Genomic DNA, 19,887 nt, shown 5'->3' on the forward strand with positions numbered 1-19,887 from the left:
ACAAAAACACTGCAGCTGCAACAACACTGAACTCTTCTGCTGCAATACGGGCTGGAAGATCACCCTTGTTGGGAGCAGATTCACCCATGCCGCTGAGGCACGCTATGCTCCAGTGGAAGGCGAAGCCCTAGCTGTAGCTGATGCCCTGGACAAGGCGAGATACTTCGTCTTGGGATGTGAGGACCTCACCATAGCTGTCGATCACAAGCCCCTCCTCAAGATCTTTGCCGATCGCGCCCTACAAGACATCCCAAATCCCCGCCTGAGGAATTTGAAGGAAAAAACCCTGCGATACAAGTTCCGTATGGTCCACATTCCAGGCGTCAGACACCGTGCCACAGATTGTCTCTCAAGACACCCGACCGGTGAGCCAGAGAAGTTGCACCTCCCTGATGACATCGCTACAATCTCTTTGACCCCTGCCATGTTCCTGCACTCCGAATCACTCATGGCAGGCCTCCGAACCATGGCCCCACAAGAGGACACTGTCGGGATTTGCACGCTTTCCTCTGCTATGTGTGCCCTGGAGTCCCTCCACTTGAAGTCAGTCACATGGGACTATTCAATGCTGTTGAAGCTGGCATGCCGGAGTTTCGTCATGAGCTCCCCTCACCTCTCCGCGAATATTTCCCATTCCGTGACGACCTTTATACAAGTGATGGTGTCATCCTCTACAAAGACCGCATTGTCATACCACCATCACTCCGGGAGGAAGTATTGGCTCATCTGCATGCTGCGCACCAAGGAGTAACTTCTATGACAGCCAGAGCGGAGTCCTCAGTGTTTTGGCCTGGCATCACTCCAGCCATTACAGCTCTCCGTGCCCGGTGCAACCAATGCAACAGGATCGCACCCTCCAACCCGCGTGCACCCCCGACCCCGTTGCTGTCTCCGGCCTACCCTTTCCAATGCATCTGTGCCGATTTCTTTCACTACAAGGGCTGCAACTACCTGGTCATCGTGGACCGCTACTCCAATTGGCCCATCGTTGAGAGGTCCAATCAAGGGGCAACTGGACTCATTTCTTGCCTACGGAGGACATTCGTCACCTTCGGGATCCCGGATGAACTAGCATCGGATGGTGGCTCAGAATTTACAGCAGCTGCCACACGCCGCTTTCTCAAGGACTGGGGCATTCATCACAGACTTTCATCCGTTGCTTACCCACATAGCAACTGTCGTGCTGAGGTGGCTGTCAAATCCGTGAAACGTCTCATCATGTCCAACACCAGCCCTGCAGGTGCCCTCGACACTGATACCTTCCAACGGGCTATGCTGCAGTACCGGAACACTCCTGACAGGGACACCAGGCTCTCCCCGGCTATGTGTGTCTTTGGCCATCCAATCCAAGACTTCATCCCCATTGCCCCAGGCAAATATCTACCACACAACACATGGCGCGAGACCCTGGCAGCTCGGGAAGAAGCACTTCGTACCCGTCACATGAGGGACGCAGAACGTTGGTCCGAGCATACTAAACGGCTCCTGCCCCTTGCCGTCGGAGACCACGTCCGCCTCCAGAATCAGACAGGACCACACCCACTCAAGTGGGACAGAACTGGGACTGTGATCGAAGTTCGACAGTATGACCAATACGTCATCCGAGTTGATGGTTCTGGGAGGGTCACCCTCCGCAACAGGAAATTTCTTCGGAAATAAGTGCCTGTGCGACGGCACCCACCCCCACTGACTATGGAGGAAGACATCTCTCTACATCACCGTCCAGCACCCGCAACCCTCTCTAGCCGTGTGGGACAGGTGCCACTCTCCCTGCGACATACCGGCACTGCAGATGCCCCATGCCGCCCCCCTGAGCCTGCTTCTGCCGCTTCTTCACCTCCGCAGGCAGCCAAGGATGCCCCTCGTGGAACGCATCCCCCCTCTACCGTAGAGGACTCCCTCACAACGCCGCCTGAGACACCACCAGCAGCCCCCGGCTTGGATCCAGTTCCTGCACCGATCACTGCTCCTCCGCCTGGCACCCCTCCTACAGCACCACGGCGCTCTACCAGAGCTGCCAACATTGGGATGATAGAATCCAGTAGATTTCGCGGAGGTATGATTTTGTGAGGGAGCAGCGGAACGTTGTCCCACGGATGGGAGTTTTGGGTAGCAAAACACATTAAGAAACAACATTTGATAGTAACCGACAGCTGTCTAAACCATAACAAAACATTCCGATCGATTAAATGCACATTAGAGAGAATTCATGAATTGTCATTGACTAAATATACACTTCAGGCAATACAGTAGATTTTTTTAATAATTCATAAAAGAATGCATTCAACATGAAAATACCTTTAATTGGCCAGAGGGGGAAGGGGCTGCAGTAGTGGTAAACATGTCATGGTAAATGAGCTTTATATGTGGACTGTTTAAAGTCTCTGAGGGATTCCTGTGAAAAATTGTCACACAGTCCCATTCTGCTTGAAAAGTATCTTTATACTTGGTCTTGGATGACTCCATCTCCATGATCTCCATGGCGATGCGATTGTAGTGTGGATGAATCGGGACGGGGCGTGCTTTGCACAGCTCAGCCAGCCAGCTCCAGGCTAGCTCACTCACGAAAGAGAAAATGTTCGAATCCGATCAACCCAAGTGAAAGTAGGCGAAAAAATCTCCACTTTGCTTCTAATTCTTCCGGATTGTCAATAAAATTATTCCTGAAACTGAAAGTCGAGGTGTAAAAGTAATGCACTTGTTAATCCCATCGTTGATCCACAGTTTCAGCTCGAATAAGGCGCAAGCAAGCTTACGAAAAATGCCTCGCAGTGCTCGTGAACTTTCCTTCTCGGAGCTTCCTGGCGCAGCGCGGCCGGCTGGAGCCGCGCCGGGGCGCATCGGGGGCCATGTGCATGGAGTACCGCTGAAGAGTTTTCATCACACACATTGCAGAACCCGGAAATAAAATGGCTTGTTAGACTACTTCACCAGTCGTTCAGTAAAATTATCTTCATTTACATGGGAAATCAATGTACGATTATACAAAAACTGGTAGAAGTTACTGGGTAAAATGAAAATGTGTTAAGGAGGTTCCATGTGGGTGTTAGGGAGTTGAACATGCTAGACTCGTTAAACAGTCGTTTGTATGAATTTTACAATTTAACAGCTAAAAATCCTGATTATCCGGGAGATTTTGGCATGGGGTCGGGAGAACGGGAGATTGGATTGCAATCCAGTATTCTCCCGCAGGATCCGGGAGACTTGGAAGCTCTGCTCTACCCGTCGCACCAGTCAGCCTGTCTGGCACTCGGACTATTCCATGTGATTTCAGCCAGTTCAACTGACATTAGTGTTGCGTTCAAGAGTTTCCTGTTATTTGCACTGGTGTTGACTTTGCACGTTGTTTTCGCGTTCCTTAGTGTTAGTTATGTTATTCCCACGGTTCTTGATTTTATACATGGAGCTTTATGGACTCATTTCGACGATGCACCATCTTTGTTAATTTGACTTCTTCAGTCTTCGTTCCCGTATTGCCATCTTCTCTACAATACACGCCAAAGACTTGGGGGGAGATAGAGGATTATGTATTATGCACACTGCATCATTGGTGTAAACGTTTGTTCTTTTATGTGCACAGGGACCGTGTTCATTGTTAGCTGCCATAGCACCAGAAGCTTCATAGCCCAGAGCAACAAATAGACAAGGTTCTTATTTATTTTCCACACTCCACCCAGGTGTTACATGGGTACCCGGTAGGATGTGAAAGCCTATGCAGTATGCCTTGCAATCTAGTCTTGAAACTATTGTTGGATTGCTCACCACAGAGTGGGGAAAGAGCTTACATTGTGTACAGGCATTTCAAGAACCAATGACTGGGGTAATGATAATTACAATGTAAAGCGCTTAGAAACCAAGTGTTATAAGTGAAATATAGCCTAACTATTATCATTTTACTAAAATTCCACATAAGTTCTAGTCTTACCTAAACAAGTACAATTATCAGCATCCATGTAGAAGCCTGGATCACAGCTACATGTATAAGTGCCTGGTAGATTAACACAGTTGTGTAGTTGATTACAGCAAGCATACTCTGTATCACACTCATTTTTGTCTGTTGAGAAATGATCACCAATCAATTACAAAACAATAAAATGCATGATAATACATGTATGATAATGTGATGCAATGGAATAATTGTTTATATATTCCATTTTGGTCCTTGGACCTTTGGATCAAGTATGTGTTTATCAATGAAATAAATGAAATATATATTATTCTTGTACTACTTTGTTATTTGATTAATAATTCGAACAATTATAAAATATCCTATAATACTAAAAACAATGAGAAAGTCACATTATGGAAATACAATAAAATATTCCAGTCCAATCACATTAAATCAAGAAGTCTACTAAGCAGAGGAAGAGGAGAAGATATAGAAAGATTGGGAAATAAATTGTAAAAAGATAATTATATAAAAGGAGAATATTACTTGATTGGTATTCATAGATTGATAACTGTCAAAACCTGTCTTTTCCAAATGAAAGCCCCGCCTTTTACTAAGATAACTAATTCAGATGAATGAATCTTTTGATTATACATCATTGCACTGTAATATAAATCTTCTTTCACTCTTCATTAAAAAAAAAGTGTAGATAAAACTTGGTAAACTAAATACATAGGTTACGTGAAAACAACGATTACAAGGGAAAGTGACAAAGAAAAATAGATAGGGAGTGATAAATTGTTATATTAGTAGGTAATTTCTTATTTCTTACCTCTACATGTTCTGCCATTCTTTTTAAGTTCATAGCCTTCTTCACAGTCACATCTATGTCTAAAATTTGAAATAAGAAACAGAAATATTTAACAACACATGTAAAGTTAATATTACATCTTATGCCCAACATAAAACTTTTCAATGTGATGCTCTTCAATGTTTTTGTCATCGAATTTAATTACATTTTTTATATTCAAGTTCAAACTTGATTTTGACCATTTCATAAAATCAAGAAAAAAAATCTCTAAGATTGTTTCAATCTTCAATACAAAGCTGCTCAGTTACATATGAAATTACATGGGAATTTAATATGAAATGCCAAATTCATAAGTTTTCATTAGATGTTAACAAACTAAAGGTGATTTATAATAATATATTTCACATCAAAACTTTACTCTGAAATGAACATGTGATTTAAAATTTAAACTAAAAACCTGCATATTTCAGTTAATTCAATGAAGACATACACCTGGCTTGCCATATTCAATTCTATTTCAAGGTGTGTATAACTTTAGCTGATAACTTACCCTCCTCTATCATTGATACATATCTGTTGACATTCTCCATTATTAACCTTGCATTCATCAACATCTGAACATGATAAACCATCTGATGTCAGATAGAAACCATCATGACAAAGACATGTAAAGCTCCCATCTGTATTAACACACAGGTCATTGTGATCACATAGTCCTATATCACACTCATTGATGTCTGGGAGAAAACAATAAAAAATATGATATCAAGGGTTTTACTAAGAAAACAATATGTAAGAAAAATACATACAAATAATGTGGGTATCTGCAGGAGACAAGGTTGGGTTTTGAGAATGGGTACCATTGTATTTCAAGATTTATCTCGATCAGTTACCCCCCCTCCCTCCCCAAAAAGAATGATTATTTGAAGGGAGCCATAGTTCTAGAAAAATAGAAACTGTATCTAGTGGCAGATCCAGCCAAATTGAGTAAAATTAATTTCAGGGGATGAATTCTTTGTGCACGATTGTCAGCTTCTTAAAACTATAGTGCCTAATCCCATTTGATCTGCACCTGCTAAACAGAGAATGTGTCCACATCTAATTTAGATCATGTCAATGACAGATATGTATGATTAGAAGAATACTGCAATCTTACACAACTCTTCTACTAATTGCTTAATTTGTGAACACTGGAGTAAACATCAATGTTTGAGAAAGAATAAACCCTCAGCTCACCTTTGCAATAAGACTCATTGACTTGTATGTAACCTTCCTCACAAGAACAAGAATAACTAAAAGAAAAAGAGATATTCACTGATAAATAATGTTACATTAAGGACAATAAACAACATGGGTAGTATCTTTAAGAAAGCTGGAAGAATAGGAAAAAGGTAAAAGTATAAAGAAGAGATAAAGAACAACATACAAAAACAAATGAAAACCTATAACCATCTTTTAAATTCATTAAAATCATTAAAATAAAAAAGGGGTCAAAGGCCTCTCAAACTTCCTTCCATAAAACATGAATTTATTTAAAAAAAGAGATAAACCAAAACCAACGCATCTAATATGAAATATATGAAAATTTAGGTCATTTCTTCCAGTAAATATCATAAAGAAGAAGAAGTATGATGAATAAACCTAGTTTCTAAGAAGATTAAATATTCTTACCTTCCTGGTAAATTATTGCACACTTGTTGACAAGTATTGAGAGATGAATTACTACATTCATCTATGTCTGTAGTATGAAAAGAAAGAAAAAAAAACATCAGTTTTTCAGTGCTGCAAAAAAAAGTCATCGAAATGACACATAAATAATTTTAATGAGTATTTGTAAACATATAAAAATTTTTGTCAAGCATAGCGATATGTATTTTTCAATTCTCACATTCTTTTTGCAGCAAGGTCATTATGATTATCAATATAATAATGTGATCATTTGTAATGCGCCGGTATCCATCATAAAAAGATGCTCATGGCGCATTAAAGGAAAGAAAAGAAGAAAAATATGTAGCAAATTAATGATGATCTTAAGCATTTATCATTTTCACTATGAAAAAGAATTGTTTCTAATGAAGTTACATGTACAAGCTGCAACCTAGCAGCATTTGAAAGCTATCAAAATAATTTATTATTCAAGCTTGACCAATCATCAATAATCTTATTAGATTGTCCGTTTTCTCCTTTTTTCTTGATTTTTTAGAATAAAAACTTGTCACTCACCTCTACAATGTAACCACTGAAATGTGTAGAATCCATTAGGGCAGTTACATGTATAGTTGCCTTGAGTATTCTCACATATTGCTTCCTCAGCTGCTACACACTCATGTGTATTCTCTTGACATTCATCAATATCAATACATATATCAGAGTCAAGAAGCTCACCATTTCTCAAACGGAAACCATCAAAGCACCTGAGGTCAAGAAGAGTGGTACTAAAATCTTTGGAATTGTATGGCTATAAGACAGGAAATAATACTTATACATTTTTTTCTGTAACTAACCCAACAAAGTTTCACCGCCAACTATAACCAGATAGCACTAGTCATTATACTATATCGACTCTTGTGGCATGCAATTGACAATCTGTTTACATACCAGTAAGCTTCTAATTCATTCATTAAACTTACAAGTATATGAATAACTATAAGTTAATCATAATTAAAACACACAAAAGCTTTATTACTCATCCCAAATTATTTTAGAGAAATGGGATGACTCCCCCTCCTCACTAAAGATATAAATAAGCTGCATAATTCAGGTAACATTTAAAGAACAAATTGATTTGAGAAAAATCAAACAATTATAGCACTAAAACTTTCATTAAAATTGGATCTAAAATTGAAAAGTTGGGGCATTTTACAATTTTGCTTATTGTAACAAAAGAAGTTATATGCACAGTCAAGCTGGTATGCAACAGGAGAGCCCATGATGTCGCAAACCAAATATTTCTTGTGTATTTTATTGAATAACATATGGGAGTATTTCAATTTTAATATAATTCATAACAATGATCTCCACCACATCACAGTAGATGATAATGATGAAGATTATAAATGCTTCATGTGGAATCAAACAAAAGTCTATATCATTGAACTACATTATTGAAATATCGTCAGAGATATATTTGTTAATGAGTCCATTAGTTGGTTGGTTGGTGGTTGGTGGTGATTTTTTACCTGATTGCTAAGAAAGCATGAATGCTTGTAAGCAAGCAACCAAGGACCGACGGCTTAAGGTCCTCTCCAAAGGACCTGGTACTGAGGATTAATGCCTTACCAAAGGGCACTAGCGCACCAAGTGGGAATCGAACCCGGGTCACCGGAATACGAATCCCCGCTCTACCGACTGAGCTATCGCGCCTCTTATACAGTGCGTATAAAAAAAAAGTTTACACTTTGAAAAAGCCCTGGGAATTAAAAAATATACAACGTGTGGGTAATTTTTCACATAAAATCTTGGGTTTGGGTCTCATTTATCCAATGAAAGTAAAAGTTTTGACAGAATGTTACACTTGAGTGAGCACTGTCCATTTTTGTAAAGCTCGCAGAAATCTGTTTGCGCAGAAATGCTCGTCTGTACATGTACTATGTGTCAAGGGGAAAGGGCGAAATCAAACTTACCCTGCGAAACATTTCTCATACATTTCCCTTGCACTTTTGGTCAATTGAAATAAAACGGATACATTCAAGCATTTTCTAACAATTTTGCCACCCAAATTGAAATTTCAACACTTAGTAAACACAACCTTTACCCTTTTTGTGCCAGCTGGATCTGAGGACATCACTGAATCTGAACAAAAGTTTATACAAGACATCTCTAGCATTTTTCACTAAGTTTTTATCATTTAAAGTGGGTTTACATTTCATTTTTCATTTAACACTTGTTTTTCCACACTTTTCCCAAGCTTGAAAATAATTAACAAAATGAAAATCAAGCCTAAGCCATTTTATGTAAATCACAGCTCAGTGTAAAGCAAATATTGTCACAATGGCCTCGATGTGTGGGGGAGTGGGGTGGGGCGCAATGCACTCCTCGAAGAAGTGGTTTGTGCAAGGAAACAAGTTAAAACAACGTAAAAGATATCTTCAAATCAATTTTACTAGCTACATTCCACGTGTTATTCATGATTTTAAGGTCTACTTTTATTCGCATAACTATTTCAAAGTTCTGCGCAAATCATTTTTCACTAAATATTCAAAAGTAAGTGGTGCTCACTCAAGCGGATATATTTTTCGACAGTTATATCGTCATTTGCTTAATGGATCCGTACCAATGTTAAATTGTGGAAAAATCTTCAGGATATTACAAATGTATAATTTTACAGGATTCTTTCTAAGTGTAAACTTTTTTTGATATGCACTGTATATTATATTTCAGATAATTTAATACCTAAAAATACTGAAAGTGTGATGGTTAATCAGTTTCCTGGTTGGCAAACCACCTATGATGTCCATATCACCAATTAGCATAAATGCTATAACTTTCCTTTTTCAGATTCAGATTTTGATGAAGTTTTAGTGTTATGTCCATTTGATGTTTTCTATTCATTTGGATATTTTTTTTGTTGGGTTTGATTTTGCCTTTTTTCATGTTATCATGTTATTTCCAAATTCAGTACAAGTTAGTATTATAATCATTAATTGCATGTGAAATACCTGCATTCTGATCCACCTGGTGTATTGATACATTGTTGACTGCATCCACCATTATTATCTTGACATTCATTGATGTCGCTGCATGTCAGTCTATCCTCTCGCAAGTAAAACCCACTACGACAAGTACACTGGAAAGATCCTTGGAAAATAGTATGGTAAGATATCAAATACAAAATGCCAATCATTAATGATTTTCTGTTAGAAATCAAGAGTCTTGTGAGAAATCATAGATTATTACAAGTGTGTAAATTGTCTTCATCAAGTCAAAGAGCACACTACCGATTAGACGGAAAGGAAACACAAACGACCATAAACTATTTTCTTCAAGCTCCTCATTTTAAAATGCCTCATTTCAGAATTGTACAATCTCTCACACAAAATTTCAACGTAATGAATTTCATGATGAAGCTTACTAATATCTGATAAGAATACAGAATTTTCCCTTTTCCAAGAAAAAAATAAAGACATTTCAACTTGGGATAGATTATAAAATCTTATAACAAAAAGACCCATCACGGTAATTCACAGGAATTACAGGGGCATGTACATTTCAAAGAACTTCTAACTTGTTTTTCATCATGAGGAAAACAGATTTCTGTGTGATTTTACATGATTTAATAATCAAAGCCTTTGTAAACAGGTAAAGATGTCTTCATAATGCTTAAAAAAAAAAATTTACCTTCATTGTTTGCACAAAGATGATCACATGGTCCAGACCTATCAGCTCCACATTCATCAATATCAACACAAATAACATTTGAAGGGTCTGTCCCTTGGAAACCTGATCGACAACGACATTCATGGCTACCGGAAAGGTTTACACAAACGTGTTGACATCCACCATTGTTGATATCACATTCATTTATATCAAGACAGCTCGTAGCATTGTCATTAGTTATGAAGCCATCTCGACAGGAACACTCAAATCTGAAAGAAGAAACACGAGTGGGTAAGTTGCATCCATGTTGGCAGCTACTCTTGTTGAAATTCAAATTACTGTTTTCTCAAGTGAGTATGAAAATACTTACCATGATTTTCTTATTTACGAGATAACTGGATATACTCATTTGATTTGCTAGTTCATTACGATTAACTTGCACGCCAAATAAAAAGTACACAATTTTCCTGCGCGCGCGCTGCATCTCCCTATGAACGCACTTTCCCAGGATCATCGCGCAAATGGGCGTCCATTTCCTCTCATGAGCCTGCACGCAAGACATGTTGCCACGCAAGGCGAGGGGGGGTTCAAATGAGTATATCCAGTTATCTCGTAAATAAGAAAATCATGGTAAGTATTTTCATAATTTACTATCAATAACTGGGATATACTCATTTGATTTGCTAGACCAACACGGATGCAACGTGAAGGGAGGCATGTCTAGACTAAGAAAGTGCGTACAAAATAGGGAGATGAAGACACGAAGGCCGCTACCTTAAGGACAGAGGAGGCAAATAAGGCCTCATGCCTCAAGTAAAGTCCTTAAGAACAAAGAAGTGAAGGAATTAGAAGAGCGCCAATAGGTGGTCCTCAGGATGTTGTCTACGACGATTCCATTGAAAATAGCCCAAGAAGAAACGATACTTTAGTATCATGGGCCCTCGGCCTAATGTCAGAAGGAGAACATCATCACCAACTGACTTGATCGTTTCAACAATCCAGCGTGAAATGATGTCTCGAGAAGCTGCCGCAAACGGCTCGCGCGACAATACAACCAACTGAACAGAGTTGGGAATTGTCTGAAGAATGGCAGACAAAGACAAGGGTTAGAAGTCACGCCTAATCTACGCCAATCCCGGCAAATGTCCGGGAGCGATGCATAAGTATGCAAAGCTACGTACTGTAAATGGTTACAGATAAACGGATAAAAGAGGGATCTCGACTGCTAGACAGACGAAAGATACCCTGAATACCAACCCAAGAGGGAGTTAGTCAAGCGTCAAGAACGACCGACAGGCGCCATGACGGACTAAACCATACAAGCTCAACGTTTGAGAAGAAACTCAAGAGTTTGTAAGATTCGGATTGAAGGTATTAATCATCCGTAACCGGAGGGATGATAATCGCCGATGATCAATAAACGATCCGACTTTGTTGAAAAATTTGACAAGAATCATGATCGGAAGACTGAAACTTGTACGGTTCAGAAAGTGATCAATCAATCCGAGAAGGCAAAAGCGGGGCTAATAAAAGCCATGGTCGGGTCACCGGCTTAATAAATTAAGCCAAGCCGCAACAATGCAAACGTAAGGAATGCGAGATATCTCAGAAGCCCCCGCGTGGGGAAAAGCGCCCAGAAGTTGATCTCTGTCTCAAATGCATGAGGGCAGAACATCTGCAGAATTCTGATAGAGAGCTGTGTCAGGACGTTTCCAGCGGTCCGATAAGGACATGGAACGGCAGAGAGCAAGGTTGAAGTAAACCACTCGTAAGGCAGTCAATGTGTCAAGAAAAACGACTGAGTGCCATCCTGTTAATAAAGAAACTGCCACGGACCTGCTGTCTATGTGGAATAGAACAGTCTGGTCAAACAGCTCAACTGGGCGTGTCGGAGAAAAAACGCAGCTCGCATTACGACATAACATGTGTGATAGACCGTACCTAGCGGTCGAGAGAGGACCCCGGATCCCATCTCTCCCGTACTAAATAAAGCACCCGCCCGAGGGTGCAGCGCCCGCGGTGGGAGAGGTGGGAGGTGGCTTGACTGAAGCCATCATCGGCGTGAGGGCCCATAAGGCTAGGCTGCGATGGATGTCCGCTGAGCGGAGCAATCCCTAGCCGCAGCAAGCGTACGCCAGAGGTGAGCTGGCAAAAAAATGCCTCTGTCATGATCTCACGTTTAAACGACAATCAAGAGATGTCGGTCAAGAAGATGCTCTGAACCAACAGACATCTAAAAAGAAGAGCTCCAGTGAAGTAAATCACTTTCATGGAGGGACTCATCCACAGTCGGCCCGAGAGATAGCGGGTCGCGGTGATCGTGGGTAGACAGACATAAGCATACATACACATGCACACGCATACATATACACATATATAAATATATATCCAAATATATATATATATATATATACATATGCGTGCACATCAACGTCTATCCACGATCACATCATCCTCGGTCGCGCAGTGACCATGGCCACATACATAGCATGGAAGGAGGATGAAAGCAGCCTGCGAGGCGACTCAAATGTGCCGAGTGAAAAAACTTCTAAATAAGAAGACAACTCGACAAACGGGCACGGTAAATGCATCGACCTTAACCCACTCCACACGAGGAAGCGGGGGAGATGCCCGCAAGCTTGACCCACATAGAGGGCAGTCTATCAGATAGACTGTTTGAGCTCAACCGATGGCCTGGCAGCGGACAGTTTGGTGTGAACTCCCCGACCCGGCACGGTGGGTGCGCCCAGGAAGTAGGCATAGAAATGCCGAGAGAAAAAGCCTGGGGCTTGAAACAAGCCTGAACGCACGTACACAGCCGACAATCTAACGAGATATACGGCTGTTACTTTCCTCCGAGGTGATGCTTACCCGACCGGGAAAGACTCGGGGAACAAGCTGTGAATGTCAACAGGAGGGGTATCTAGCATATAAATAGCCGATTCCCTCCGGGTGTTCGGTGTGGGTGCTGCTGGCGGGGTCCGGGGGGGGGGGGGGGGGGGGGGGGGGAACGACCAATGATGGCAGCTTGGGCAGGGCTCGCGCGAGCCACCCGAATACGAGACAAACAGGTTAAACATAACCATAATGCACCGGGTGGTGAAGGCATAGCGATTACTAAGTATAGGAGAACTATTAATCCCCGTGACATTCACATCCGATATTCATGCTCATAAGCTCGGCAGAGCTACGAGATAGTGAGACATACCGCTGAGCGGTAATGGTGCTAATATCGGAGTCGCCCTCTCTACAGCGGCGATCGCTGGAGAACAGGGGCGTCGATCCATTTTTCAGATTGGGGGGGGCAAAATCATGAATCAACTTTCCAAAGGCGCTCGATCACACAAAACAAACAAACTCACACACACACACATATGCCTATATATATGACTGATGAGATATCTCATCAACAAATTAATGCGAGCGCGAAGCGCGAGCTGAAATTTTTTAGTATACTGACCTGATAACAGGAAAAAGGTGCCTGTTTAGGGCTGTTTTTATGAGGAGGATACATATCTCAATACACATATAATGCGAGTGCCGAGAGCGAGCTGAAATTTCTTTATATTTTTACCTGAAAGCTAGATATTCTAAGCATTTTTGGTACCAATGATTAAGATAGGTTTCTAAAAAAAAACAATAGATGCGAGCGCGAAGCGCAAGCTGAAAATTTTGATATTTCGATCTGAAAAAAAATTGAGTTTAATGGACGTTTTTAATACAGAACATGATATATATTCAACAATAGATTATTGCATATCGAAGCTTTAGTTCTTTTGAGGTTTAGACCTGAAAGCGGGACATTCTATTCACCTATTTAATCATGAAAAATATGAGTTTTTGCCACAGAAATGATGCGAGCGCGAAGCGCGAGCTAAAAATTTTTATATTCCAATCTGAAAAGCCGACATTTTGAGCACGATTTTAAATAAAGAACGAGTTGTGTATCTCAATCTCGCTTGCTGATTTCTGTGTAACATTACAATCTTATTTTATTTTTTGCACATGCAGAATTATTGGGGGGGCAAAACGATATGTTTGCCCCCCCAATATTTTCATTGGTGGGGCGATAACCCCCCTGCCCCCCCATGATCGACGCCTCTGCTGGAGAACGGGTGTCTGTACTAGCCCTGACTCTAATCTTACAAGGAAGAGTAGGAGTTAAAAGTAAAGACAGGGCACCCTTACTTTCGTATAGAAAGTGAGGTTCAGGCCAAAAGCTGACGGTCCCGTCGCCTGGGCGGACGGTCCGCGGGCGTGATAGGTTGCCCTCTCTCCGCGCTGTGAGAGATATAAATGAAATCAATCTAAAGCCGAAAGGCAAAGGATTGAAATAGGCAGTAAATATATAGATAAATATGTCAACAACGGACACTTTAAAAAAGCAAAGTGGGAGTGTACTTAGCTAACGTCTGATCACGGCGGCAGGCGAAAGTAAAAGAGGAAATGGACGCCAATTTGCGCGGTGATCTTGGGATAGTGCGTTCATAGGGAGATGCAGCGCGCGCGCAGGAAAATTGTGTACTTTTTATTCGGTGTGCAACTTAATCATAATGAACTAGCAAATCAAATGAGTATATCCCAGTTATTGATAGTAAATTAGTTTCTTTAGGCATGACTCCCTTTTAGCAATCCAATATAGTAAAACATCAAAAGAATACATAACCACTATTGTTGACTTCTACAAATCTTGGGCAAGAAAAACAAATGGGTGGGGAGTAATTTAGAAATAAAATCAAAATTCTCCTTTAATCTAAAATAAATTCAAAATGAAATATATCATAAGAAGGTACATTAACAGTTCCATATCTAACTTAGATAGCAACAGAAATTGCACAAATTTAAACCAGTCAACAAAGGTCAGAGCTGTGTCTCTTAGCAGGAAGCAAACTCTTTTCCTCACATATCCTTTGTTGTCAGCACAGACAAATTCAATGGGGAATGTAGGAAAGCTTCAGAGAAAGTTCACAAGTGGGATTCCTGCTAAAAGACATAATGCTTTGTCAGATATATTAATAATATTTAAAAAAACATCGATTAAAACCCAACATTGTTAATTTTATATGATAAACTTTGAGAAAAAAAAAAAAAGTTTGTAGATGAAATATAAGATACAGGTGTCTTACCCTCCATCAAAGTTAGTACAAACATGGCAATCATCTGTTTGAGTTTCACACTCATCGATATCTTCGCATTGAATGGTTGATGCCATCGGTAAGACACGGTAACCAGGGAAACATTGACAACGAAATCCACCAGGAAAGTTGATGCAGTCATGTTCACATTGATACCTCAGCTCAGTAGCACACTCATCAATATCTTTTGGTTGCGATAGGAGAGAAAACATAAATAAAATGAGATGAAGTTTCAATTAATGCTGCACTGATTTCACCACTATTACCACAATTATCAGGCTACCACTAACTTTAAGGGATTATCCCTGCTGAAAACAATTATATCTTAATACATAGAGTCGAATTCACTGAGCAAAATGCCGAAAATTTCATCAAAATTGGATGACAAATAATAAAGTTATTGAAGTTTAAAGTTTAGCAATATTTTGTGAAAACAGTTTTCATGAATATTCATTAGGTGGGCTGATGACGTCACATCCCCACTTACCGTTTTCTTATGTAATTACATGAAATCATATTTTTTTCATTATTTCATACTTGTGTGAATAATATGTCTCCCTTATAATGAAATAAGTTGCAGCAATAAATATCTAATGCACTAAACCAGTTGTCAATCCAATTTTTCTAGTTCTTGGAAGAAAAAATTTGAATAAACCTAATTTCATATAATAAAATACAAAAGAACAAGTGGGGATGTGACATCATCAGCCCACCTAATGAATATTCATGACGACTGTTTTCACAAAATATTGCTAAACTTTGAAATTCAATAACTTTGTTATTTGTTATCCAATTTTGATGAAACTTTCGGCACTTTGCTCAGTGAATTCTACTCTATTTATTAAGTTATAAATACTTTCAGCCCGGACCATCCTTTTAACCCATTGCCTACCTGCCCTACAAATGGCCTAATTGAATAACTTGGTAGGCAATAGGTTAACATAATCCTTCTCAACATCCTCATCATTATCAATATCATCATCAACATCTACAAAATAAACATGATAATCATATTTATTATCGGGAGTCAGTGTTTTTACTATCAATAGTGCCACAAAATATAATATTTGCACTTATCATACAGATAAAGTTTATTAGTCTTATTACTATATCACTATGACTACCACTATATTTGTCATTTTTAACCCTAATATCGGCATATCATTCTCCAAACCTAAAAAATCAGATCACCATTACTTGCATAACATTGCTCACTCGAACTGCAATGTGTCATGATCCCCACACATATCTAACTTCACAAAAATAAACAAAAAGTCATGAATGCATGTTAGTCTTACCTTTACAGACCCTGCCATTTGGACTAAGTTCAAATCCCTCATGACAGTCACAATAGTAGCTACCTGCTGTATTAATGCATCTCTGATTACAATGATTGCTGTATGTAGAGAAATCTGATGCAGGTCTTAAACACTCATCAACATCTAAGATAAGGAAAGAATCAAGTTTAGAACAGTTAGCATACTTTTAAATATGTATCTTGTTGGGAAATAAACATAGCATTTGTTCTAAACAACTTGAAAAAAAAAAAAAAATTAACAAAAAGGCATACTTAAAATTAACAGTGAAACATGAGTCAATTCCTTTCTATAATTTCTATAAACAGGCATTTTAATAAGTGACAGAAATACTCAATGATCTGCAACCTAGAAAAAATGCTACCAAGCTATGGAATGAAGATATCAAGTTCAAAAGTACCGTATACTATAACATATTAATCTTTAATTTTTACTAGAGCATTGATAGATACTGATCGATAAGATGAAATTAATGAATATGCCATTCTGAATATTTGTTGTTCTTCCTCCATTTCACTCCACTTCTGTAGTGAGTCATAAGATAAATAAGGACAAAATAGCAGGGAATAACAACAGCATATTTCTTTGTGATAAACAGAATGTGTTTCACCTGAACAATTGACTCCATTGGATCCTAGATTATAACCAGCATGGCATGAACAATAGTGACCACCAAGTCTCTCATGACAAACTTGCTCACAGCCACCATTATCTTCACGGCAACTTGAACCTATAGTCTCTAGGAATATAAGAAATTATTTAAATGAAATTATGCATTATGTTAAATAACCTATACCATCTAGAAATATATTAAATATTCTCATCAAAATAATTCATTCAAAGAAAAAAAAAGGGTTTAAATCAGTGATCACATTTGTAATCCCTATCTTCATAGTGAAAATTTACAAGAATCAATGAAAGCATTATATTTTAATAGCTATACGATTTCAAACAGCCAAAATTTTCCAGATAAAACACTTCCCAATAAAATGCACTAATCATTTTCTGCAAGATATCTTTAGAACAATATGTTTTCATTGTTTGATGTTAAGGACTAAGAATATATGTGGTTTTCAAAAAGTCACATTACTGTCAAACACAACTCTCGGAATAGAAACATCCATTATTTGTCACAGTCAAATGAGTGATAATTCAAATTGAGTCAATGGAACTACATCAACATTCCATTGTAAGCAGAAAAAAAGTAAATTTAATCAAGGTCTAAAGTATGGTCTAAACATCGTCATTTTGGAGTATTTTGTTACCCATTAGGACCTTACCTGGTGAACAAGTACGTCCATCATGACCAAGGATAGATCCAGGTTCAGTACAACCACAATAGAATGAACCTCTTGAGTTAAAACAACTTTGTGAACAACCACCATTCTCAGTCAAACACTCATTCACATCTGAAAGATGGAGAAAACATATTCAAATACAACAAAGTATATGATTAAATGCAATGCAATAAGAAAAATTACTACACAATCACTATATATGAATTCAAGAGCTTTAGATACGTTAACCCCACCAAAATCCTTATTGTTAATTTGGCATGTGAATGAGTACAAAATAATAAACAATGTGGTCAATTGTTCCTTTTTCACATTGATTTTAAAGATTATTTTCATTCAGACCTCAAATTTAATCATCACATATGCTTGTGCAAGAAATACTTGTGTATTTCAAGATATCAAATAGGGTGTTTAAAAAGTATGATTTTAATTTTCATGGGGTGTTTGATATTCCAGATTTTTTGTAACTTTGAAATTCTTGACCAAAATGTTAAGTTAAAGAAATCTATTGAAAATATCATAGAATGAAGTAACCATCTTACCATCACAAGCCTTTCCATTGGTGGATACCTCAAAACCTAAGATGCATTCACATCGATAGGTACCTTCAAGATTTACACAGATGTGTGGACAACTCTCACTTAGTAGGCATTCATCAATATCTGAAAAAAGAAATAATCAAAACACATCCTTCAAACAATGGTACCTTTTGTAAGACATACACACACATTAAGTAAGGAAGATGTTTATAAAATGATAATACATTAATATTTGACTAGTATTGATAGCAGGTTTATCATGGTTTTATTGAAACCAAATTCCTTGTTAAAACAGTCAGGAAATTAATGAAAAAATACAAAGTTAAAATATTTAATAAAAAATTTAGGCCTATAGAAAAATAACAAAAAAAATCAATGTGGGAAACAAACAGAAATGGTTTATGATCAGGAAAGACAACCAAATTATACAACAATGTTATAAAAAAAAAAAAAAAAAAACTATAGAGAACAGGGAGAAGGAAGAGAAATGACATGGAGAGCACGAAAACTGATTAGTATTTCATTCTATCATCAAACAAAAATAGATCAAAGTTGAGACATTCCCTTGAGGAAAGCATCTTAGCTATTATTGTAATTTTCTTACCAATACAGCCTTTTTGAGTTTCATCCAGTTCATACCCTTCTGGACATCCACATACTGCATTGCCATATCCATCTATACGACAGTATTCACTACAACCTCCATTGTCTATCATACAGGGATCAGTAGCTGATGCATCAACGGCTGCAGGATAAACATGGATTCATTAATTTAATAAATAGAACTACATTAATAACACAACAGCAGCAACAAAGACAACAACCATCAGCTACAATACTAATAATTATACTTCTGCTACTTTGATAATAGAATTAATGGTCCTGAAGCTATCAGAAATTAGGTAAAAAGCTGACTGAGTAGAAATCAAAATTAAAAAATAAATCCAATGAAAAATTTATTCAATGAGCAGGAAACTAATTCAGAAAGTTGCACTGTGACCATAATTTTTTTAAAGAAAATTAGTGGCTTGAAAAGGTCTACAAAAAGTTGTCAGCATGTAAAAGAATGGAGTCTAGAACACAGAGACTGGTTTTCTTATCATTTATCTAATACTCTTTCAAAACTCAATTGAAGTTGTTCAAGACCACTTTTCCTGTCTTAATCATCTTTAATTCTGAGTCATCATCCAGATCTTGTCAGCATTTCAGGAGTACGTCTATCATCTCTCAAGAAGAGAAATACAATTTAAAGATCCCCCTCCTCCTCCAAAACAACAACAAATTATGTGTCAACCAGTTTCAGTCACTGTTCAACATCCCTCTCAGTGCCATGTCCATTGTGTTTACATATTTCACAACACAATAATTTTGACTTGTGAACCCCAAATTTTGCAATGTAATTTGAAATGATCAACAGGTGAAAAAATCTGGAGAGTCTACATACCAATAGCTTCATATTCTAGCATGAATCCTTGACGTTTGACTGATTCATCGGTGACAAACCTTAACATCATGGTGTTACCAGTAGATACCAAGACACCAGGATCCTCCTCACCACAAAAACGCCCAATCGACTTTGATTCTAT

At 38.5% G+C, this 19,887-nt stretch overlaps 1 protein-coding gene across 1 annotated transcript in view; it reads right to left on the reverse strand.

Moving 5' to 3' along the window:
- Positions 1 to 19,887, reverse strand: part of LOC129256843 (fibrillin-3-like) — a 98,003-nt gene that overhangs the window by 7,417 nt on the left and 70,699 nt on the right. Inside the window, exons 6-20 of the mRNA XM_064097530.1 lie at positions 19,746 to 19,883; positions 18,906 to 19,046; positions 18,305 to 18,424; positions 17,748 to 17,876; positions 17,078 to 17,206; positions 16,450 to 16,593; positions 15,143 to 15,335; positions 10,038 to 10,285; positions 9,359 to 9,497; positions 6,924 to 7,114; positions 6,372 to 6,438; positions 5,937 to 5,992; positions 5,251 to 5,437; positions 4,722 to 4,780; positions 3,926 to 4,054 (exon numbers count right to left, since the gene is read on the reverse strand). Of these exons, the coding sequence (XP_063953600.1) occupies positions 3,926 to 4,054; positions 4,722 to 4,780; positions 5,251 to 5,437; positions 5,937 to 5,992; positions 6,372 to 6,438; positions 6,924 to 7,114; positions 9,359 to 9,497; positions 10,038 to 10,285; positions 15,143 to 15,335; positions 16,450 to 16,593; positions 17,078 to 17,206; positions 17,748 to 17,876; positions 18,305 to 18,424; positions 18,906 to 19,046; positions 19,746 to 19,883 (2,070 nt within the window). The remainder of the gene's footprint in view (positions 1 to 3,925; positions 4,055 to 4,721; positions 4,781 to 5,250; positions 5,438 to 5,936; positions 5,993 to 6,371; positions 6,439 to 6,923; positions 7,115 to 9,358; positions 9,498 to 10,037; positions 10,286 to 15,142; positions 15,336 to 16,449; positions 16,594 to 17,077; positions 17,207 to 17,747; positions 17,877 to 18,304; positions 18,425 to 18,905; positions 19,047 to 19,745; positions 19,884 to 19,887) is intronic.

This window comes from Lytechinus pictus, chromosome 3, assembly GCF_037042905.1.
Source record: "Lytechinus pictus isolate F3 Inbred chromosome 3, Lp3.0, whole genome shotgun sequence".
NCBI lineage: Eukaryota > Metazoa > Echinodermata > Echinoidea > Temnopleuroida > Toxopneustidae > Lytechinus > Lytechinus pictus.